Source organism: Microcaecilia unicolor, chromosome 1 (genome assembly GCF_901765095.1).
Source record: "Microcaecilia unicolor chromosome 1, aMicUni1.1, whole genome shotgun sequence".
Classification (NCBI taxonomy): Eukaryota; Metazoa; Chordata; class Amphibia; order Gymnophiona; family Siphonopidae; genus Microcaecilia; species Microcaecilia unicolor.
Genome location: NC_044031.1, coordinates 722,512,186 through 722,536,346, shown reverse-complemented (window position 1 = coordinate 722,536,346; position 24,161 = coordinate 722,512,186). Strand labels below are relative to the sequence as shown.

General features: G+C 42.0%; 1 protein-coding gene across 1 annotated transcript in view; it reads right to left on the bottom strand.

The window, feature by feature from the left end:
• TRPM7 (transient receptor potential cation channel subfamily M member 7) overlaps positions 1 to 24,161 on the bottom strand; it is a 397,085-nt gene that overhangs the window by 204,139 nt on the left and 168,785 nt on the right. The window contains exons 14-16 of the mRNA XM_030189594.1: positions 21,241 to 21,381; positions 20,534 to 20,671; positions 8,303 to 8,583 (exon numbers count right to left, since the gene is read on the bottom strand). Of these exons, the coding sequence (XP_030045454.1) occupies positions 8,303 to 8,583; positions 20,534 to 20,671; positions 21,241 to 21,381 (560 nt within the window). The remainder of the gene's footprint in view (positions 1 to 8,302; positions 8,584 to 20,533; positions 20,672 to 21,240; positions 21,382 to 24,161) is intronic.

Genomic DNA, 24,161 nt, shown 5'->3' with positions numbered 1-24,161 from the left:
AGGATTTAGCACAAAATGATGGTCAGTGAACCACTGGGCAACTGTACGCAGACAATGTTGAAGAGGTTGTAGATCAAGATTGGAGGGACTAACCTTGTAAAGCAGTAGAATGTCATCAGTATATATGTAAAAAGAGATACAGAATTCTTGCATGAGAGTAGCTAGAGGACTTAGGTAAATATTAAACAAAAGCGGAGAAATAATAGATCCCTAAGGAACCTCATACACCAGTGATTGATCAGAAGAGATAGAGTGATTAAATGTTACATGGAAAGAACGATCCGTGAGAAATGAATGGAACCACTGCATAACCAAACCAAGAATGCCTAATGATTTTAACTGTGAAAGTAGCAAAGAGTGATTCACTAGGTCAAATGCTGCAGAAAGATCAAATGAAATTGCTAGCGTTAGATAGTGACTATCTAAATTAGACCTAACCTTACTGAGGACCGAAGCATAAATAGTTTCTGTACTGCGGGCTGCTTGAAATTCTGATTGCTTGAGGTGTAATACCAGTTTTTGCTCTACAAATTGATTAAACTGTATAAAAACAACTTTCTCAACTACTTTAGATATAAAACATAAGTTTGAAACAGGCCTGTAGCTGACAGGATTAGAAGGATCAAGTGTCCACTTCAGACAATCATACTACGGACAATTCAAGAAATCATACGTACTGTACCACAGAGGGAGAGGACAAGGACGTGGCAGAGGAATGGGGAGGTCGCCAATACCAACATTACCCCATAAGACAAGAAACCCAAGGGAAGTACTGAATATTGTATTCAATATTTCCAATAGGGAATTAACTAAGTCAGAGATCAATGTATCAAGTAAAGGTCTTTTGTTCCTACTCCAAAATACAATTCTTTTAAAACAAGGGTTGAACTGTTTAAGTTCATTAGGAATTAAAGATTATTAATTTTTTCTTGAAAAATACTCAAAATATGACAGATGTCTCTATAGTGAGAAACGATAGTAAATGGCTCCCGCCGAATAGTACACATCATCTTATCCAGTCCTTTGAAACCATTATATTGAAAGAAATAACTGAATTAGAGCAACAGGGGAAGAAAAAAGTTTTTTTCAATTTGAGGAAAGAAGAATGCGAAGCCATTAAGAGTTTACGCAGTGATCCAACAATTATTATTAAACCAGCAGATAAAGGAGGTGCAGTTGTTGTAATGAATAAGGATCTTTATATTGCAGAAATATATAGACAATTGAGTGATGGAACATTCTATTATGCACTCAAAAAGGATCCTACCGTTGCACTGAAACAGGAGATTAAAGCGTTAGTACAGTTAGGGCTAGACGCACAATATATTACTCAAAAAGAAGCTGATTTTTTGAGAATAGATAAACCTGTAATCCCAACAATCTATATTCTTCCGAAAATCCACAAATCTCTTTCTTCTCCCCCAGGTAGACCACTTGTATCTGCATGTGGTTCCCTTCTGGAACCTATATCTATTTTTGTGGATAAATTTCTACATCCATACATAGACCAAACATCTTGAAAACAAAGCACGACCTAACAATCTTTTGGAAATTATTAACAACATATTTGTTAAAAAAGGCATACCATAATGACCCAACCTAAACACTGGAAAACCAACAATACATCGAAACTCATACAAGAATTGGACTAAACCTAACCCTTCCTCCCTGACTACCCAATGTACCCTTTCAAATATTAATCCTTACTGCAAGTATCACTCTGTATTTCATACCCAATGTACTCTATTACCTATTGATCCTTAATGCAACTACCACTCTGTATTTCTCATACCAGAATTGGCGATCGCCATCACGGTATTATGTAAGCCAAACTGAACCTGCAAATAGGTGGGAAAATGTGGGATACAAATGTAACAAATAAATAAATATACGTGACTCAGCAGACATCATTAACATTTTGGATACCATGACGTGTAGTAAGGACACTTTTTTGGTTACTTTAGATGTAGAAAGTCTCTATACAAATAAACTGCAACAAGAAGCAATTGAAATAATTAGAAAGACAATCACTAATAGAGACTTTGCTTTGAGAATTCCCACAGAGTTTGTGGTAGAGGTGGCCAAAATTGCACTTACAAAGAATTATTTTTCTTTCAATGATTTTACCAACAGATAAAGGGTAGATGAGTTTGAAAATAAATACCTTCATAGATCAATCTTCAACGATAAAATAAACCTTTGGAAGAGATATTTTGATGATATTCTGTTGGTTTGGAATGAGACGGCGTGTGATCTCATTGAGTTTTATAAATGGACACTAACCTTAAATTCCAAATAAATTATAGTAACAAATCAGTACCTTTTTTGAATATCAATCAAACATATAAATGGCAAGTGACCGACTCACCTGCAAATGTGCAGTAGAGACTTCCCTCTGACCCGCCCTCGCGTCAAGACATGATGACGTCAGAGGGTGGAACAGAGAGGGAAACGGAGTCGGACTGTCGGACGCTGCCGCTGGAGCCTGGAAACGAACATCGCGCGCACCAACTCCACCCTCCCCCCCCGCCACTGCCGCCCCCTCCGTATCGGGCCCCCTGCACTGACCTGACAGCACCTCTCACCTCCGTGTGGAAGCGCTGCAGGCAGCAGCAGAGCAATCTGCTGCTGCCTGCAGCACTTTCACACAGAGATGAGAGGTGCTGTCAGGTCAGTGCAGGGGGCCCGGCACGGAGGGGGGAGAGAGCGGCGGCGAGGAGGGTAGCTGGACATGGGGGGAGGGCAGGGGGGTGAGAGCATGGTTGCTGGACATGGGGTGAGAGCAGGGCAGAGAGGAGGGTTGCTGGACATGGGGGGAGGGCAGGGTTGGTGGATGGGGGAGGGGGGAGGCCAAGGGAAAGAGGAGGGTTGCTGGATATGGGGGGGAGGAGGGCTGCTGGACATGGGGGGAGGGCAGGGAAGAGAGGATGGAGGTGAGAATTATTACATTTTGCAAAACACAAATCTCGCCCGTTTTAACAGGCTTAACGGCTAGTATTACTATAAAGGGTAATAGGTTTTTGACAGATATTTATCGCAAACCGATGGATGTAAATAAACTTCTGAGTTACACTAGTTATCACAGTAGGTCTCTCAAGGATAATCTACCAGTCAGTTTTTACATCTGAAACGTTTGTGCACAGATGAGCGCACCTACTATTTGAAATCAGGAGAAACGCGTAAACATTTTTATGACAAGGGTTACCCAAAGACTACTATAGAAAAGGGTTACCTAAGAGTATCTAGTGTCCCGAGGTCTGTGCTTTTACAGCCATCTAATAATAAAAAGACCAATGGCAAAACAGTGTGCACACTCCCATTTACGCATATGTCTAATCCTATTGTTAAAATTCTTAAAAAGCATTGGCATATGATTCAAAGTCTAACACCATTCAATTATAAGGATTTGATTTTAGCGTATAAACAAAGGAACTTGAGGGGCATGCTAGTACCATCTGCACTGTTAGACACTACACAACCAGTCAGGAATTTACCAGTGGGGCACTACCCTTGTGGCTTATGCTCTGTATGTATGGTGAATGTCAAAAGAAAACCTTTTTATATACCATCTTCAGGGAAGAAGTATGATCTCAGACAATTTTCCAATTGTAAGACTGTTGTTTATGCAGCCGTATGCCTATGCGGATTGGCATACATAGGGAAAACTAAAAGGAAACTAAATGTTAGAATTATAGAGCATAGAAGTGCACTTAAAAGGAACTTACAGGATAAGCCAATGGCAGAACACCCTATGAAGTTAGGACATAAGTTCAAAGAATTTCGTTTCTGTGCCTTGTTTGTATTTAAGAAGACTTGGTGAGGGGGTCCTGTTGACAACCAGCTGCTGCGTAGAGAACAACAATTTATTTTTGATCTTGGAACTACAACCAGAAGGTCTGAATATGGATACAGACCTATCAGTTTTTCTTGGACCAACCGTTTAACACTCAAACCTTTTTTTTTCTGACTTACTGATTTTTGAAATATGTAAAATTTGGTTTGGTAACATATATTATGTGGTAGCTCTCTGCATATTTATGATACAACGTAGCTCTTCGCACAATTATAATTTGATGTTGACTCATCTTTTTTTTTGTTGGCTCAATTGGAATTCTCTTTCTACAGTTTGTTTTTTCTAACTATCTTGTGTGTTTTTATGTTCATAAGCAAGATTAGTGGTTTTCATATTTTTGATTTGTTGTATTTATTTATACATTTAATGACGCCCCACATCGTCTGATGCTGATAATATACATATATCTCTCCACTGTGCTTTTTTACTGATCTTCGATATATTGAATTTGGTGTATATAAGGGTTTGGCTACATATACTATTAGGCACCTCTTTGCATATTTAAGCTTTTGTTTTTCTGTTTTGACACAAACTCTTGTTTTTCTGATGGCACATTCTAATATCATTTTTCCATTTATGTTTTTTTTATAACCATAGAGATTTTTTAAGTGAATTAGAAATAAGACTGGCAAGAATATTGTCTCTATGCCTTTAATGTATTCTTTGATGAGTTGTACTTATTTACAGTGGTGGAAATAAGTATTTGATCCCTTGCTGATTTTGTAAGTGTGCTCACTGACAAAGACATGAGCAGCCCATAATTGAAGGGTAGGTTATTGGTAACAGTGAGAGATAGCACATCACAAATTAAATCCGGAAAATCACATTGTGGAAAGTATATGAATTTATTTGCATTCTGCAGAGGGAAATAAGTATTTGATCCCCCACCAACCAGTAAGAGATCTGGCCCCTACAGACCAGGTAGATGCTCCAAATCAACTCGTTACCTGCATGACAGACAGCTGTCGGCAATGGTCACCTGTATGAAAGACACCTGTCCACAGACTCAGTGAATCAGTCAGACTCTAACCTCTACAAAATGGCCAAGAGCAAGGAGCTGTCTAAGGATGTCAGGGACAAGATCATACACCTGCACAAGGCTGGAATGGGCTACAAAACCATCAGTAAGACGCTGGGCGAGAAGGAGACAACTGTTGGTGCCATAGTAAGAAAATGGAAGAAGTACAAAATGACTGTCAATCGACAAAGATCTGGGGCTCCACGCAAAATCTCACCTCATGGGGTATCCTTGATCATGAGGAAGGTTAGAAATCAGCCTACAACTACAAGGGGGGAACTTGTCAATGATCTCAAGGCAGCTGGGACCACTGTCACCACGAAAACCATTGGTAACACATTACGACATAACGGATTGCAATCCTGCAGTGCCCGCAAGGTCCCCCTGCTCCGGAAGGCACATGTGACGGCCCGTCTGAAGTTTGCCAGTGAACACCTGGATGATGCCGAGAGTGATTGGGAGAAGGTGCTGTGGTCAGATGAGACAAAAATTGAGCTCTTTGGCATGAACTCAACTCGCCGTGTTTGGAGGAAGAGAAATGCTGCCTATGACCCAAAGAACACCGTCCCCACTGTCAAGCATGGAGGTGGAAATGTTATGTTTTGGGGGTGTTTCTCTGCTAAGGGCACAGGACTACTTCACCGCATCAATGGGAGAATGGATGGGGCCATGTACCGTACAATTCTGAGTGACAACCTCCTTCCCTCCGCCAGGGCCTTAAAAATGGGTCGTGGCTGGGTCTTCCAGCACGACAATGACCCAAAACATACAGCCAAGGCAACAAAGGAGTGGCTCAGGAAGAAGCACATTAGGGTCATGGAGTGGCCTAGCCAGTCACCAGACCTTAATCCCATTGAAAACTTATGGAGGGAGCTGAAGCTGCGAGTTGCCAAGCGACAGCCCAGAACTCTTAATGATTTAGAGATGATCTGCAAAGAGGAGTGGACCAAAATTCCTCCTGACATGTGTGCAAACCTCATCATCAACTACAGAAGACGTCTGACCGCTGTGCTTGCCAACAAGGGTTTTGCCACCAAGTATTAGGTCTTGTTTGCCAGAGGGATTAAATACTTATTTCCCTCTGCAGAATGCAAATAAATTCATATACTTTCCACAATGTGATTTTCCGGATTTAATTTGTGATGTGCTATCTCTCACTGTTACCAATAACCTACCTTTCAATTATGGGCTGCTCATGTCTTTGTCAGTGGGCACACTTACAAAATCAGCAAGGGATCAAATACTTATTTCCACCACTGTATTTATTTAAAGGTGACCCCCACGTTTCACTTCCGTTTATATTTGGGTCAAAGATTTTGAATTTTCATGCATCTTATTAAATCAATGCAAGACAAAAGGAATCTTTTTAAGTCTATGCATCAGGAAGTGAGGAATCTGGGTGCCCCATTTTGTTACAATTTCCCTATAAAGTCTAGTGCATTGAGTGCACTAAAACTGGCCAAAAATTCTGTGACCCGTGTATAAGTCGAGGCTGGGTCCCACATTGCTCCCCCTCTCTCCCTCCACCTCCAGGTCCAACACTGTTCCCTCTCTCTCCCCCTCCCCATCAGCATCTCCCCTGCCTTTCCCATTACTCTCCCTTCAATAGCCCACAGCTTCATAGATTTCAACAGCAGTCAGAACAGACTTAAAGCAAGAAGGAAACAGCTAAATCATCATATTTCAGTTATGTGAGATTTATTTATCCTTCACTGATAAAGTCTCTCACTCTGAACTTTGGCAAGTTCACTAAAGCAAAATGTATTTTCACAAATCATTAACCCTTCCAACACACTGAGAACATTTTATTCAGGAACCAGTACTTCAGCACCCATACACATTCCTGGTTTGTTTTTACTTAAAAACAAAACAAAACCCGCAAACAGAATTTCACTCACCAACTCTTTCCACATGATCTCAGCTAAACTTCCTCCTTGAACCTTTATAAATGTGGTATTATGGACACCTAAATATTTGCCATTAGTATAGGGTCAATACAAATCTTTTGAATATATATAAAAAGTGGACTTTTCTATGTTATCTATAACCTTTAAAGACACCTCTGGAAAAATGAACATCTATTAGGTTGTTATATGTCATTATTACTGATGAAATTAACCCATAGATAAGATGACCCTGGTTTACTGATGGGATTTTGAAGTAAAAATTTCTTGACTTATAACGAGTATATATGGTACTTGGTCTGTAGCATCTTTGGTTACTAACTTCCATCCCTTGCTGTTTTCCTCTCACAGCCACAGCCATGCCCTCACATCCCAACTCACCTTTTCTGCTGGTGGTCAGGCTCCGTAGCTTCTCCAGACTGCCTCCCTGGCAGTACATTACTCCTGCACTGATGCCTCTGCTGTTTGTTTCCGTTTTCCAGCCTCATTCCAGAGATTATCCAAGCCTCACTCTGACGCCTTTGCTGTGTTCTTCAGTGCGTTTCAAATCCTCATTCCAGGGCACCAGAGGTTGTGACATTGAGGGCTTTTATAAGGGAACCATGGGACTCATACATTGCCTTTGCAACGAAGTTTCCTGCTTAGTTGGGTGTGCCTGATAGCTGTGGTTTCAGCCTTGCCCAACTCCAGCCCCATCTTTTCCTGTCTCCTGCCCCAGTTTTGCTTGTCTCCTGATCCAGCCCCGTCTCTCTTGGTTTCTGCCTTAGTGCTCTGTCCTGCCCAGGTAGTTCGCCTGCTGCTAGCCGGTATCCGGCAACGGCCCAAGGGTTCACCTTCCTCAAGATCATCACATTTCCTCTCAAGTAAGAACCCCAAATATAGAAAACTATTTCCATCTCAACTAGTTTATCTGTGCAGCACAAATACAGCTACAAGGGTAACAAAGATTACTCAAAATGCTTTTCAATACATCTACATTGGTGAGTAAAATGTCTGCTGCTATGTTACCCTAGGTTATGAGCCTAGAAGTATTTACAGAAAATATGAAGGACAGTTAAACCTGGTAAGTATCTGGATAAGACATCCAAAAAATATTGGATGGTGCAAGAGTGGCACTGGTGCCTTAGGGGAGCATTATACTACAAAATGTTATTTACTCTGTGGTGATAAAATAATTGAATAGCAGCGTATTTTGCAAGAATACGGATAGCCTAGTGTCATGGCTGCATTTCAACAAAGATTATACAGCCTAGCTTCCTGAAATCCCTGCCCTGCAAAAAGAACTGAATCAGGCTCAAAGTTGTTGGGTCCCTTGTTTGACAGATGTAAAACTTATTCAATGCTCTGAAGTACTTTAGTCGAGAGAAAAGTTCATCTTAAGGCTAAAATCCTACATAAGTCAAATGCCATAGAAAGAAATTGCTGAAACAAAGGAAGAATGAGAAAACATTATGCTTATATTTCCTCCTCCTCCTCTTTCTTGTAACATAAAAACATAACACAAGTTAAAACAAAAACTCAACTTACTTAGAATGCTCCTTCAGCTCTTCTGATGTATCATCAATGACATCGCTCTGTTTTGCTTCACAAGCCATGGAACGATTCAGCTTGCAAGCAACCAAAGCTTTGGCCATGGACTCTTCTCCATACTGCCAAAAGAAAAGAGCCATCTTCTGCCTCTTCATTAACACAGCCCAGACCAAGAGCTCATTAAAAGGGTATGGGAAACGTTTAGTTTCAGGATCATCAATGTCCACAATTTCATCTTTAGTTCTTCTCCTTTTTCCTTCCTCTGCAACAGTATCCATCTGTTTAAGAAAATAAAACCTTTCAGAAAATATTTTGCCTCTCCTATCATTACTTAATAAAATGTCCTAACCCTTTTGCAGAGATTACTTAAACAAGTTGAATATGCATGCTTTAAGGACTACACACAAATGTGTTCTGTGAGCCAGCAGTAGCAGAAAATTAAAGGGTCGCTGGTCAGAACTGGAGACCCTCCAGATCCAATCCCTCAAAGGGACCTCCAATTCCTGATGATCCAGTAGGCCTGATGCTCCCCCTCCCCATTCCTGACATAGGGCTAAAATGTAGAAGAGGTCCCTGTCCTTCACTGATGCCTGCCAGCCAGCATCATATTTGTATAGGCAGCTGCTAGGGAAAGAACAAGTGGGGATTGCTTCTATCTCCCATGACTCTTGGGAGTGAATTGGGGTCCTGGTGGAAGGAGCAGAAAAGGGAGCAAGGTCACCCTGACTTGGCCTTATGTAAGAGGTTGGGCTACTGCAGTGGGTGAGGACACTAGCCTCACATCGGGCCAACTGGATCATTAGAGATCAGATGTTCCCTGGGAAAGGGGAGCAGGGGTGGTCTCCAATTCAGGCCAGTGTGCCTTTAATTTTCTGCTGCTGTTGCAGTGGTTATGACCTGATCTGCATATGGAATGGATCTGTTTATATATGCACAAACATATCTAAGGTCAGATGGATGGAGACAGACAGAAAGACTCAACAATGGGCAATATAGCTTCATGCAAAATATTAACTCAAGCTAGTACACAGCAGACATTTACAGGTCATATTATGGAGACACTCAAAGACCTCTGCTGGGCCTACTGGTTAAGTTTATGCTTTCCACTAGCTCTGCCCATCTGGAAATGTCACAAAAGAATATTTAACATCATATATCAGAACTGAATATCCACATTCCAGTCAGGATTTTTTTTTTTTTTATTTGTTGCATTTGTATCCCACATTTTCCCACCTACTTGCAGGCTCAATGTGGCTTACAATTTTCCGCCTTGACTTCAGATTAGTAGAGCTGAAGTGCTGCTTTAAATTGGGAAGCAATTTGAAAAACTCACTTTTGATCTTGAAAAGCTATACTCACAAGAGGAGGGAATGTTGCACACTTCAAATTCTGACCAGGGGGAAAAAAACCCAAGCAATAAAATAGGCTCTCCCCGATTCCTTCATCTATAGCACAAAGTCATAAAATAAACACTTGGAAATTAAGGTCACAGCATATACCCGAGATACATTCTTTAGCTTGCTACTGCTCAGCTTGCCATATTATCAATAAGGCTGTCACACCTGTCCACAGAGAACAACCCTGCTCTGCTCAGCTAGGTCCCACTTTCACTGGTCTTGATGGACCTTTGGTCTGTCCCAATACAGCAATACTTATGTAGTTATGTACAGAACTGGTGAAGACTGATATGGTCCCTCTTTACAAAAGTAAGATCAGAAAAGATATGGGAAACTACTACAAGCTAGTATGCTGCTCTGCAATGGCAAAATAAGTGCCTATTTTTACCGAAGCACTTGCTTCCTTTTGCCATTGCAGGGCAGTATGCCTTACTTCTATGGTGAAAAAGATAATGGAAACACTGCTAAAGGAAAGGATAGTGAATTTTCTATAAACCAAAGGGTTGCAAGACTCAAATTAACATGGCTCTAGGGACGGTTGGCAAGTTGATGGGCACTTGTTCTATCAATATAGAGCATTATAGTATATTCTGGTGTTCACTTTCTATGTAGGTATGTATATGGTGAGGTTAAAGTCATTGTATATATTACTTTTGTCCTTTTGCTTATTGCTTTTTTTTGTATATTTTATCTGCCATACTTGTCTTTTGTAAGCCTTCTAGGATCATATATTATCCAGGGTAAAACATTTTAATAATAAACACTGTTCTTCACAGGATGTTCATGAAAAAACTGAGCAACGTGAGGACAGGACTTGAGGTGGTAAACTGGATCAGAAATTGACTGACTGATAAGAATTAGAGACTCAAGTCATTCAGAGGAAAACAACCAAAATGGAATGGGGTTTGTGCTTGAAGATATACGAGGAGAGACTTGAAAGACTTGAATATGTTTAGCCTGGAGGAGAGGAGGGACATGAGGGGATATAATACAGACAATTAAATACTCAAAATATATGAACTTTTTGCAAAAACAGGATACTATAGAACCAGAGGACATGAAATGAAGCTACAAGAAGGGAAATACATCAGGAAATACTTGTTCGTGGAGAGGATGGTAGATCCCTGGAATGCTCTTTTGTGGTAGGTGGAGGGGACAAAAACAGTGATGAATTAAAAAAAAGGCATGGGATAAACACAAAATATCCCTATATGGCAAGAGGATGGATTATAAGTATGAACTAATTCCACTCAAAGCAAAACAAGCAACTTTCACATTAAATTTAAAAAAAGGCATGGTGAATCCGCTCGCTTTGTGTACCATCAATACGCCCCGTACAGGCAAGCAACATGGGGGGGGGGGGGGGGGAGGTGTTGGGAGGGGGGTTGGAGGAGTTGAGTGAGGTGTATATCGATAAAAGCTTGGCATTGCTCCAGAGCTTTGATGTTCAGATTTTTGGTGTTTTATGATAAGTACTATTTCATCCAACGAGTTATTTTAAAGCTTGTGATGTTAGTGATAACGGTCATTTAATGTTAACATTCGCCAAGATAAAAGTTGTAAAGAGGGGAGAGGGGGAGGGGGGAGTAAAAATGGGAAAAAGTGTTTGACGGTGTTGAATATGTTGCTGGAATGTTGTTTTGTATATTGATCTATGCTGTATGAATACTCCAAGTTGACCTGTAGTGTGAATATCGTCAATAAAACAGTTTAAACCTTAAAAAGGCATGGGAGGGGAGGACCTGCATGGTGCAGCAATTACAACCTTAAAGACAAAAGGGAGAGGAGTAAACTGTGGACCACGCTGCTCTTTATCTCCTGTCATTTACTATGTTTCCAAACTAAGTTGGCTCAGTCCAATATGACTTCACAACACACTGATTAGTCATCGCCAGGAACAACCTTGCTCCCTACAAACCATCTTGTGATGTGCTTGTGTGTCACATTTGTGATAAAATAAAATAGTTCATGGCAAAAGATGTAAATCAACAGAGATGACTGCGACAACCATCACAAGATTCTAATTTATAATGATAAACGGATCCAAATCACGGTCTGGCTGCAGAAGCATAAGTTAAAATTAAATCCTGACAAATCTCGGAAACTCCCGATCACTTGTTAGATTTCCCAGTCTCTTACCACCCCTATTCTTACAGCAGGGACCTAGATTTCCTTTGAAATATCTATAAGGAAGTACTCTGATCAAACCCCGAGTTTCCAGCCCCATATCTCCTATATCAACAAAACCCTGCTTCTTAAAAGTTAGAATGATTTGTTTAGCATGTCGTTTATTCACAAAATCTGCCCTATAAATTCTTATCCATTTGCTTGTAATGTCCAGTTTGAACAAGTCTTTTTTTATGCAAGAATTACAGCTGTTAAAGGTATACAAATAGTCCAATGAGTTTGCTTTACAAAAATTATGTTCTCCTATCCTATCCAAGAAAGTATTTCTTCTTCTCTTCCTGTCTATTAAACTAAATTTGTATAGATTTTTGTAAACCACCCTGAAAGGTTGCTCAAGGCTGATATATCAAATACATAATAAACTTGAAACTTAATGACAGGCTGAATTCTAAATTACTTCTTTTGGAACTGTTTGAATAGGTTGGTTGAGCATGTTGGAAGAATACTAGTAGTCACAGTGAAAGATTACCACATGATGCATCTTCTAGAAAGATACATCTGATCTTATACTTGCACTCTTATCAGGTTGCCCAGGCTCAAGCCAAACGGGGTGATGAGCAAATATAGTGCTGGGGATAGAAAAAAAATGAATGGTCTGGAAGCCTGCCACCATACTAAGACACAGCTCCCAAAACTCCATCTATGATCTCTGGGCAGGGGTGACAGGAGCGGTCGAGCAGGGCCTCGCGCCTCCAGGGGCCCCGCGGCGCTTCCTGTCGCTCACTGCCATATCGTCGCTCAGCTGCTTTCCTTCCAGCCACCCTGCGTTTAAAAAGTCGCAGCGGTGGCAGCAGCAGCAAAAAAGCAGGCTCACCTCTAGCTTTTAAGCCTTCCCCTTCTCTCTCAGCGTGCACTGATGCAATTTCCTGTTTCCAGTTTCCGCGAAGGCGGCACAGTGTGCACGCTGAGAAAGAAGGGGAAGGCTTAAAGGCTAGAAGCGAGCCTGCTTTTTCACTGCTGCTGCTGCGACTTTTTAAACGCAGAGTGGCTGGAAGGAAAGCAATTGAGGAAAACTGAGAGCACAGATGGGGCTGGGGTAAAATGGGTTGGGACCTGAAACTCGGGGGCTAAAAAGGGGGGTAAGTTAAGTTGGGGGCTGGGGCAGTTGAGTCACTGGACATGGAAAGGAGGGCAGAGGAGAATCGCTGGATATGGATGGGGTGGGGTGGAATGGGATGGGAGGGTAGGGGGCAGAGGAGAATCACTGGATGTGGATGAGAGGGGAGGACAGGGGGCAAAGGAGAATCGCTGGACATGGATGGAGGGAAGGGCAGGAGAAATGCTGGATATGGATGGAGGTGGGGGAAGACAGAGATGCACATGGATGGACGGGTGGGAAGAGAGAAGAGGGCAGGAGACAGAGGAAAATCACTGGATGTGAATGAGAGGGGAGGATGGGGGCAAAGGAGAATCACTGGACATAGATGGGAGGGGAGGGCAGAGGAGAATTGCTGGACATGGATGGGTAGGGAGGGTAGGGGATGGGAGAGGACAGAGGAGAATCACTGGATGTGGATGAGAGGAGAGGACAGAGAGCAAAGGAGAATCGCTGGGCATGGATGAGTGGGGAGGTCTGGGGAGAGAGGAGAGTTGCTGGACATGGATGGATGAAGGGGAGGGCAGGAGAAATGCTGGACATGGATGGAGGTGCAGGAAGACAGGAAGGAGATGCACATGGATGGAGGGGAGAGAAGAGAGGGCAGGGGACAGGAAAATCACTGGATGTGAATGAGGGGAGGACAGGGGGCAAAGGATTATCACTGGACATAGATGGGAGGGGAGGGCAGAGGAGAATTGCTGGACATGGATGGGTAGGGATGGCAGGGGAGAGAGGAGAGTTGCGATGGATGGAGGGGAGGGCAGGAGAAATGCTGGACATGGATGGAAGTGAGGGAAGATAGGAAGGAGATGCACATGGAAGGAGGGGAGAGAAGAAATTCTGGATATGGATGGAGGAGAGGGGAGAATTGAAATGCTGGATATGGATGGAGGGGAGGGACGAGAGATGACGTGAGATGAAGATGAATGGAGAGGAGGAGAGAGAGGAGAAACGCTGGACATGGATGGAGGAGAGGGAAGAGAGAGGAAGGAGATGCATACTGACGGAGATGAGGGAAAGGGAATAGAGGGGGAAAACTGCACATGGCTGGAGAAAATAGGCAAAAGCTGGATCCACTCTATACCTTCTCAAGTCAAGTCCGCGGAGGACCCAGCTTTTACCTATGGATGTAGGGCAAGAAATGAAGAAAGGAGGACAGTGAAGAAATAAATGGAAAGGAAGCCATGGGAATTAAAGGGAGCAGATAGAGTGCAGCAGAATCAGAGACTGGGACCAACATGATCAGAAAAACAAAGTCACAAGACAACAAAAGGTAGAAAAAATAATTTTATTTTTATTTTAGTGTTTGGAATATGTCCAATTTGAGAATTTACATCTGCTATCTTATTTTGCAATGTATAGCAATGTTCTGTTTTTCTGGTATTGTGCTGCATGCAGAATCTGTATGCTAATTTGGTTTGTGTCATTTTGGGTCCACTGGAGCTGTAACAGCTTACAGAAATTATTTATAATGAAAAAAAACACAAGTTATTTTTTTTCTCCTGTAATGGTGTAATATTTTCAATGATTACTGTTTATATGTGCCATGGCTGGTAAACGGGTGTGGCTAAATGTGCCAACATTGTCCAGTTCAGCACAATATTAGCAGCCAAGTTCATACAAAGTTCAATATGTTCAGTGGAAAATAAATCTGTTGGCTCATTCTGCTTGCTATCTGAATAATCAATCACTGTTTCATTATTGCTACCAAGTATTACATATTAAGGGGATTCATTTTAATTCATTTATCTAGTCCTTATGTGCACATGGTTTTGCTTTTTAAACCCAAAGGTTTCCTAGTATAGCATTTTTCATGTTTGAATTAGTTTTTGTATACAAATTTTGCTTGATTTGTCTTTATTTGAAATAAAAGAAAATGTTTAAAACATATCTTGTCAACAAGGGGTGGGGCTGGGGGGAGGGCTGGGGGGCCCAGTGAACTGGTCTGCACAGGGCCCTGCAGTTGCTAAGACTGGCCCTGTCTCTGGGTATGAGATGGAGTGCAAACAGCAGAAAATAGAACAGTGTTATTTTTAGACTTTAAAACAAAGGGTTAATATACAATTGGATCAATATTCAACAGGAATAATGTTTACTAGCAAACAGTAATGTATAAGGCCCACTGCCCTCCTGTTTTCAACAGCATTATTTAGACAGAGTAGCTTATGCTGGCACTAACTGCTTCACCATTATTCAGCTGTTGTCAGAAAGGAGTTGGGGCAGAGCGCTGCTGACTGAGCATGAGATCTGCATATATGGATTTGTTTTTTTAATTGCAGAGGTTAAAAAAAAAAACCATGACTGCCTGTACTTGTTCAACATTTTGCTAGTCTGAACATGAAGCACAATAAAAGTGATAGTCTCTGTTTCAGATGATGCTCCTGTTTATCAGAACGGGATGGCTATTTTGATTGTAGTTCCATGGAATGGGCAGAGTGGAAGCAGACTGGCAAGAGAAACAAGCTGACACCAAAGTATCTGCACTAAAATGAAAGAAAACTTAAATTTAAGCGAACTAAAAAGTAAACATCCCAAACTATCAACAATACACCGAGAAGTTCAGCTTAACTAACACCTCTAACCATTAAACTGGAGGCTAATTCCATCCCAAAGGTTACCCCCAGTCCCCCTCCGAGACAGAGGGACTTGGCCGCAGGACATTGAGGGGAGAAGTTATCAATCTGGGCTACTAATAAAACTTTTTTTTTTTTAACCATAACACACTATTTTAGCACAAGGTCCCATTTTATGCAATAAGACCTTGTGCTAAAATACCACTACTTGTGGTAAAAATAACCCATCTTAATGGTAGCCCATGTTGATACCTTCCCCCCTAAAGCTCCTAATCTCACCCACCCAATAGGGATATATATGGGAACCATTAGGAAGAGGAGGACTTAAGCCATGGAAAAGTGTCATTCTCCTTCATATGTTCCTTCAGGATGCTATTTTAAAAATGGCCAAATTCAGCCACCTTAAGGTGCATGGGAGGGTAGGCAGGCAGGCAGGTAGGTAGGTAGGTGGGGGTACTTGGATTGGTGGTAAATAGATAGTAGGTAAAGCACTGGTAAATGGGTAAGGTGGAAAGGGTTAGGAGCTCTCTGGTCCAAGAGCAGTTTTTCTGCCTCAGGTGTCCCATATTTGAGCCACCTTGCGATTGAACACTTTTGGTCAGGTGATCCTGAGTCTGAGGGTTGCTAATGCTGCCGGCAGCCCAGAAGATGAAAAGGCTGCAGTGGGAGCACAGCGGAGAGGAGGAGGAGTGACACCAGAGTTTGCTGGGGGAGGGAGGGAGAATGCAACACAAGACCCGGCGGTGGCAATGGGGAGGGACAGTGAGCAACACCGGACTTGTAAGAAGGGAGGGAGGGCATGTGACACTGGACTGGGCCTTGTGGGAAAGGAGGGAGAGAGACATCAACCCTGTGGGGGGGAGAGAGGAAGATTGGGAGAGTGACACCAAAATTGGGAAGGGGAGGGAGGGAATGCGACACGGGACCTTGTGGGGAGGGTGGGAAAGCGACACCAGACCTTGGGGGGGGGGGGGGGGGGCGGGGAGTAGGAGGGACAGCAACACCAGACTTTGTGGAAGGGGAGAGGGAGAGAATGCGACATCGGACCTTGGAAGGAAGGAAGGAGGGAGCCTGGACCTTGGAGAGAGGGAGGGACGGGGCGCGAGCGAGCCCATACCTTGGAGGAGGGGGGGAACAGGAAGAAGGGTATAGGGTAAGAGATGTAAGAATGGCCTTGGAAGCAAGGGAATGAAAGAGAGACAGGGATGCAGCTGGGGACTGATAGGGTGATGAGATTCAGTGAAGGGTAGATGGAGACTAAGAGGATGGGAATGGGGGCTAAGGAAGTGGGTGAAAGATGGGAAAAAGATAGGGGTTTAGGAGACTGGATAAGTGAGAAACAGAGGAAACAATGGTAAAAGCTAGTAGGTAGATGAGAAGTGAAACAGAGACTAAGGTGAGCGAAAGGAAGATAAACAAAAATAAGGGGGGGGGCATGAATTGAAAGGTCACTGCCAGACAGATGTAGAGAAGGACAGGAAGAAGCCAAGATGCAAGAGAAGAAATGGAAACGCCAACGTGGAAAAGAATTTAGAGAAGATCGACACATGGAAAGTGGAAAAGAGACTTGGATCAGCCCAATTAGAAAAATAAAGTGCTCGGACAACAAAGGTAGAAAAGAAATATTTTTATTTAATACTTTTTAAGGACCGAGATATGCCTGCTTTGTGAAATGAAATTGGACTTGGGGAAAACATTTCTTGGATAAGCAGTATAAAATGTTTTGTACTTTTTGGGGGATCTTGCCAGGTATTTGTGACCTGGATTGGCCACTGTTGGAAACAGTGTGCTGGGCTTGATGAACCTTTGGTCTGTCCCAGTATGGCAATATGTAGAACAAGAAGAGACCAAGAAGCAGAGGTACGAGTGAGTTGCTCTTATCCATGTTGTCGTTCTTTATTGTTGGTAGCATTTTTATTTGATCTCACACCTGAAACATTTTAAACACGCCAGCTTGTATAACATAGGGATGAACACAGAGGTGGAGGAGGAGTGGTCTAGTGGTTAGGGTGGTGGACTTTGGTCCTGGGGAACTGAGGAACTGAGTTTGATTCCCGGCACAGGCAGCTCCTTGTGACTCTGGGCAAGTCACTTAACCCTCCATTGCCTGCCGCATTGAGCCTGCCATGAGTGGGAAAGCGCGGGGTACAAATGTAACTAAAATAAAATAAATAAAAATAAGAGGTAGTACTAATTTGTCCTAAATTTTTAAATCCATGTGTCATTGGGAGAAGCTGGTTATAGGGACTCCCTCTATTCGTGCAGAGATGTTAACAGACATAATGTTATGAGAATCAGATGTTTAACAATCAGACCTACTATTTATAAGTACAATTTTAAAAAAACATTAGGTTGAAACCTGGGAGCCTTTTTTCCTGTGCCTACATCAAAAGAAAAAGATAGCATGTGGGAACTTGCTGCTTTTGTTTTGTAGACACCAGTGGTATATTATTTTTTTTTTATTATTTATTCGTTGCATTTGTATCCCACATTTTCCCACCTATTTGCAGGCTCAATGTGGTTTACATAGTACCGGAGAGGCGTTCGCAGACTCCGTTGTGAACAAATACAAAATGATAAAAATGCGCTTGTCTTTTTTATTATTGCTATTTCAAAAACAGGTATTAAATAATGAATGAAGGGTTTCTCTCATGCAGAAGTTCTGTCCAGAGTCAGTCTAAATGTGCCAACATAGTCCAGTTCAGCACACTATTAGCCGCCAAGTTCATACAAAGTTAATTATGTTCAATGGAAAATAAATCTGTTGGCTCACGCTGCTTGCCATGTGAATATTCTATCACTGTTTCATTATTCCTACCAATAATTACATATTAAGGGCATTTGCTTTAAACTTTGTTTTAATTCATTTATCCAGACCTTACATGCACATAGTTTTGCTTTTTAAACCCAAAGGTGAATCCTAAGGGCGGCTGAATAATTAGGTGTAAACTGTGTTTGTGACTTTGCTTGTTTTGGACTGCTTTGGATCCTGATCTGTACAGCTGCTGTCTAGAATTTTGGAAGATGGAAATGAGAAGGTAATTACGTTTTGGATAGATTATGTATATGTCATTTTTTGAATGTGCATCTTCCAAAACTGGTTTTAGACATGGCTGGGGCCCACAAAAAAAACCTCACTCATTGGCCTTCAATCTTCAGAATAGCGATGGTAAATTTCCAGCTTTGATATGGGCCACCCTTGGCATCTGTGAACTCCTTTACCTTTGCTGGCAGGGATACCAAGCCCTGCCAGCCAAACAAATGGACTGCCGTTGCTCCCCGCTGCTTGTTTCTGGCTCTGAGCAGCAAGCCAGGACATCTTGCACAATATGGTTGAGAATTCCTGGCATGCTGCTCAGAGCCAGAAACAAGCAGTAGGAAGTGGCGGTAATCCATTTATTTGGCTGGTGGGTCTTGGCATCCCTTGCCAATCTTAAAGGTATACCTAGCATGGGGAGAGGGGGAGCATCTGTTACTTCCTTAGTCCACTTCAGGGGCCCCCTCAAATTACAGGCTGGCTATGCCCGGACAGAAAGCCTGTTAAATATTTCCCAGCACACCACTGGGCATAGACAATAGGGAAAGCAAGTTATATGTTTACTGGCTGCTGAAGAACACACAAAAACTAGGATATTTAATTTTCTAGCTTAGTAGGTACCAAAAATAAAAATCAGTGTTCATCTATTACAGATACTAATGCTATGTACCTTTTCCAGTGGAAACAAATATATTATGAATAAATAACTTAGTAAAGAAAAACTGAGTACATGACACAAGATAAGCCATAGAATGAGTGAGAGAATACCAGGGAATGTGGTGCTTTTCCAGAGTTCGCCAATAAAATACAACTATTTTCAATTTTTGTAACCGTATTTACCGATTAAAAGAAAATCAGAAGCCCTACATATAATTTGCTTTGAATACTCGCCGGAAAATTCCATTTATTAAAGAAGTTAGCTAAAACAGCTGTTTAAAACCATAGGGGATATTCTTTATACTTACACAGATTAGTGAAAAGTATCCCTGTACTTTCACTCTGTGGATTTTGCTGCGTTTGCAAAGCTAAAATATATGCAAACGTTTGTGCATGCGTTTATACTTGCTATTTGATAAGCATAACTTTTCAGAAGTAAAAGTACCGAAGCAACAGCAAATCTCAACCAAAATCACCTTCAAAAACTCTTCTCCTCCTATGGGTAAAGTTTCGTGTATATAGTCAGTATGCACTCAACTCTACTTGTACACAATGTAGCATTCTATAAAAGCCCGTTTCTGTGGGTAAAGCATAGCTTTACTGAAGGAAATAGCTTTACAAAGTTACTCTCTTGAAATATAACTTCTGTGCAAGTGGACTGGGGGGAGGGTGAAGCAATTCCCTTTTGAATTATGGCCCCACCCTCTTTTTTTAAATCCTTTCATGTCCATTAAGGTATAAATAAGATAGTACTGTATGCTTCCTCTAATTCTTTTATTATTACAGATGTGAGGAGAGGATGTTTATATTAAAATGTATCTTTGTTTCCTTCTCCGATATATTATTAGGGAAATGTAATTGAAATTGAATAAATAAGTAGGTTTTTTTTTAAAAGACATAATTAAAACAAAAGAATTTGCAAAGCTTCAAGCAACTCATAGGTTTGAGATTTTGTTTTTTGCCATTTTGTTTCTTTACATGAATTGATATCCAAATCATACAGTTCTCATCACAGATCAAGAACAAACTGCCTTCTCCCCGTCCTGCACCAAGAAATCCAGGTCAAAAATACCTAGACTAGAACTATAATGGTCAAAATCCAGCATTTATTTCTAACAGAAGGTGATGCATCTCATTATAGAAGGAATTTCAGCACCCTTTCTTTCCAGTTTGGTTAAAGCTTTTTCAAAAGCAGACCCAGAAAACATGGGAAGTGACAAAGCTACGACTACATATGTAGAAAGGAAACGAATACTGATTGGACACAAACAGTAGTACCTTTGGTTTGTAAGGCTGTGCAGTTTTAATGAAATGATTGTGGCGCATTTTTTCCTTTTTTTCTGCTCGGTTGCCAAAGGACTCACTGCTTTTACGTAGTTGAGGCGTACTACTTGTTGAAGGATTTCGTCCAGATCGCTAAAAATTAGAAAAACAATCTTGTTATATTTCTATTTTGATTAGGATAGTAAAAAACAATAATTATCTAATACAGTGCCAGGCAGATTTTGACACTCTGTGTCTCGCAAATTATAAGATGGATTCACGCTGGATTGGGCTTCGACAAACTCCAGTAGCAGGAACCTAATGGCAGTGCCTGGCAGACTTCTATGATCTATATCTCAGAAATGACAGACAATGATCTAGTATTTTATATCACATTCATTGTTGGTTTAATCATGAACTGATAATTGATGTTGGGCAGACTAGATGGACCGTTCAGGTCTTTATCTGCCGTCATTTACTATATTACAAGATGTGGAATTACCTACAGAAATTCTGGCACAAGATATGGAATTATCTGCACAAATAAAACAATTCATCCAGTTACTAATTAACGATTTAAGCAAATTCCCTTATAGGGGCAGGTACACTAATGCCATATGAACTTACTTTAAAGCTATTATAAAAGGCAAGTTATTTTACATAATACAAATTTTAAAGATTCCAAGTGCACCAACCTATCTCAGTTTCTCAGATATACCTACCCGACTGCCTCCACTGAGGTTGTTATATATAATTCTAAAGCGTTTTTTGGTGTATGTGCACCTGTAGGTTCCTCCCATGAGATATTCAATAACAAGCCCCATATCAATCAGAGAGATTTTATATCCTGGAGGAAGATTTCCCTAGACATACAGAAATATGCACAGTTTAATACATATAAAAATGTTGACTACCAAAACATGACTATTCCATAATCTTTTAAACAAAGACAAAATTATACTACTAAAGCACCTATTAATACTTGAAAGTGGTTAAACTTCTTTTCATGGTGTTCTTTCATTCTCGGTATTGAAAATAGCATTTCTGTCTAATTCATGCAAAGGAGGTAAGGCTAAAATGCCTATTCAGGGCACATAATAGTAACATCCAGCCCTATAAATCTTTAGAAGAAGAAATGTTTTCTTGTTTTAAGTGTTAAAGAATAGTCTAGCAGTTAGAACAGCGGACTGAAAAACATGGAAGCCAAGGATCAAATCTGGCTTCTCTCACTGAAGCTTCTTTAGAGCTTGGTCAAGTCACTTTGACCTTCACTTCCCCAAGCACCAACTTAAACTGTAGGCCCTCACTGGGGAACAGATCTAACTATTGTACCTGTAAAGCGAAGATACTTACCTGTAGCAGGTATTCTCTGAGGACAGCAGGCTGATTGTTCTCACAAGTAGGTTGACGACCGTGTCAGCCCAGGAAATGGCAAATTTTCCACAGTAAAATTTAAAAAGTTTTACCAGAGTCTTCTGGCGCATGAACAGCTCACACCGCGCATGCGATGACAACTTCCCGCCCGTCGCGTGAGCATGGCTCTTCAGTTTAATCAAAAAGCATAGAAACAAACTAACAACAACTCCAAAGGGGAGGTGGGCGGGTTGGTGAGAACAATCAGCCTGCTGTTCTCGGAGAATACCTGCTACAGGTAAGTATCTTCGCTTTCTCCGAGGACAAGCAGGCTGCTTGTTCTCACAAGTGGGGTATCCCTAGCAACAAGGCTCACTCAAAACAATGAACATTGGTCAATTGGGCCTCGCAACGGCGAGGACATAACATAGATTGACCTGAAACCATAAACAACTAACTGAGAATAAGGCCTGGAACAGAACAAAAATGGGTGTAGGGGGGTGGAGTTGGATTCTAAACCCCGAATAGATTCTGCAGCACTGACGTCGGGTATCCTGCTGAAGGCAGTAGTGAGATGTGAATGTGTGGACTGATGACCACGTTGCAGCCTTACAAATCTCTTCAATAGAGGCTAAGTGAGCCACTGATGCAGCCATGGCTCTAACGTTATGAGCCGTGACATGGCCCTCTAGAGTCAGCTCAGCTTGGCCATAAGTGAAGGAAATGCAACCTGCCAGCCAACTGGAGATTGTGCGTTTTCCGATGGCAACTCCCCTCTTGTTGGGATCGAAAGAAAAACAACTGAGCGGACTGTCTAAAGGGCTTTGTCCGCTCCACGTAAAAGGCCAATGCTCTCTTGCAGTTCAAGGTATGCAAACTGCTTTCACCAGGGTGGGTATGAGGACGGGGATAGAATGTTGGCAAGACAATTGACTGGTTCAGATGGAACTCAGACACCACCTTCAGCAGGAACTTAAGGTGCGTGCGGAGAAATACTCTGTTGTGATGAAACTTGATATAAGGTGCATGCATTACCAAGGCCTGAAGCTCACTGACCCTATGAGCTGAAGTAACAGCCACCAAGAAAACGACCTTTCAGGTCAAGTACTTCAGAAGGCAGGAATTCAGTGGCTCAAAAGGAGCTTTCATCAGCTGGGTGAGAACGTTGAAATCCCATGACACTGGTGGAGGTTTGACCGGGGGGGCTTTCACAAAAGCAAACCTCTCATGAAGCGAACTAAAGGCTGTCCAGAGATAGGCTTACCCTCTAGATGGCGATGATAAGCACTAATCGCACTAAGGTGAACTCTTATGGAGTTGGTCTTTAGACCAGTCTCTGACAAGTGTAGAAGGTATTCAAGCAGGGTCTGTGTAGGACAAGAAAGAGGATCTAGGGCATTGCTGTCACACCAGATGGCAAACCTCCTCCATTTAAAGAGTAACACTCTTCGTGGAATCTTTCCTGGAAGCAAGCAAGACTCGGGAGACACCCTCTGAAAGACCCAAGGAGGCAAATTCTAAGCTCTCAACATCCAGGCCGTGAGAGCCAGAGACTGGAGGTTGGGATGTAGAAGCGACCTCTCGTTCTGGGTGATGAGGGTTGAAAAACACTCCAATCTCCACGGTTCCTCGGAGGAGAACTCCAGAAGAAGACAGAACCAAATCTGACGCCGCCAGAAGGGAGCGATCAGAATCAGGGGTTCTGTAGTCTTGCTTGAGTTTCAGCAAAGTCTTCCCTAATAGAGGTATGGAAGGATACGCATACAGGATGCCTGTTCACCAATTCAGGAGAAAGGCATCTGACGCTAGTATGTCATGGGCCTGAAGCCTGGAACAGAACTGAGGGACCTTGTGATTGATCTGAGTGGCAAAAAGATCCACTGAGGGGGTACCCCACGCTCGAAAGATCTTGCGGACTATGCCCATGTTCAGAGACCACTCGTGAGGTTGCATTATCTTGCTCAGCCTGTCGGCCAGACTGTTGTTTACGCCTGCCAGATAAGTGGCTTGCAGAAACATGCCATGACGGCAAGCCCAAAGCCAATTCTGGACGGCTTCCTGACACAGAGGGTGCCCCCCTGCTTGTTGGTGTAATAGATGGCAACCTGATTGTCTGTCTGAATCAATATAATTTGATTGGACAGTCGATCTCTGAAAGCCTTTAGAGCGTTCCAGATTGCTCGCAATTCCAGGAGATTGATCTGAAGACCTTTTTCCTGAAAGGACCAGGCTCCTTGAATGTGAAGCCCATCTACATGATCTCCCCACCCCAGGAGGGATGCATCCGTTG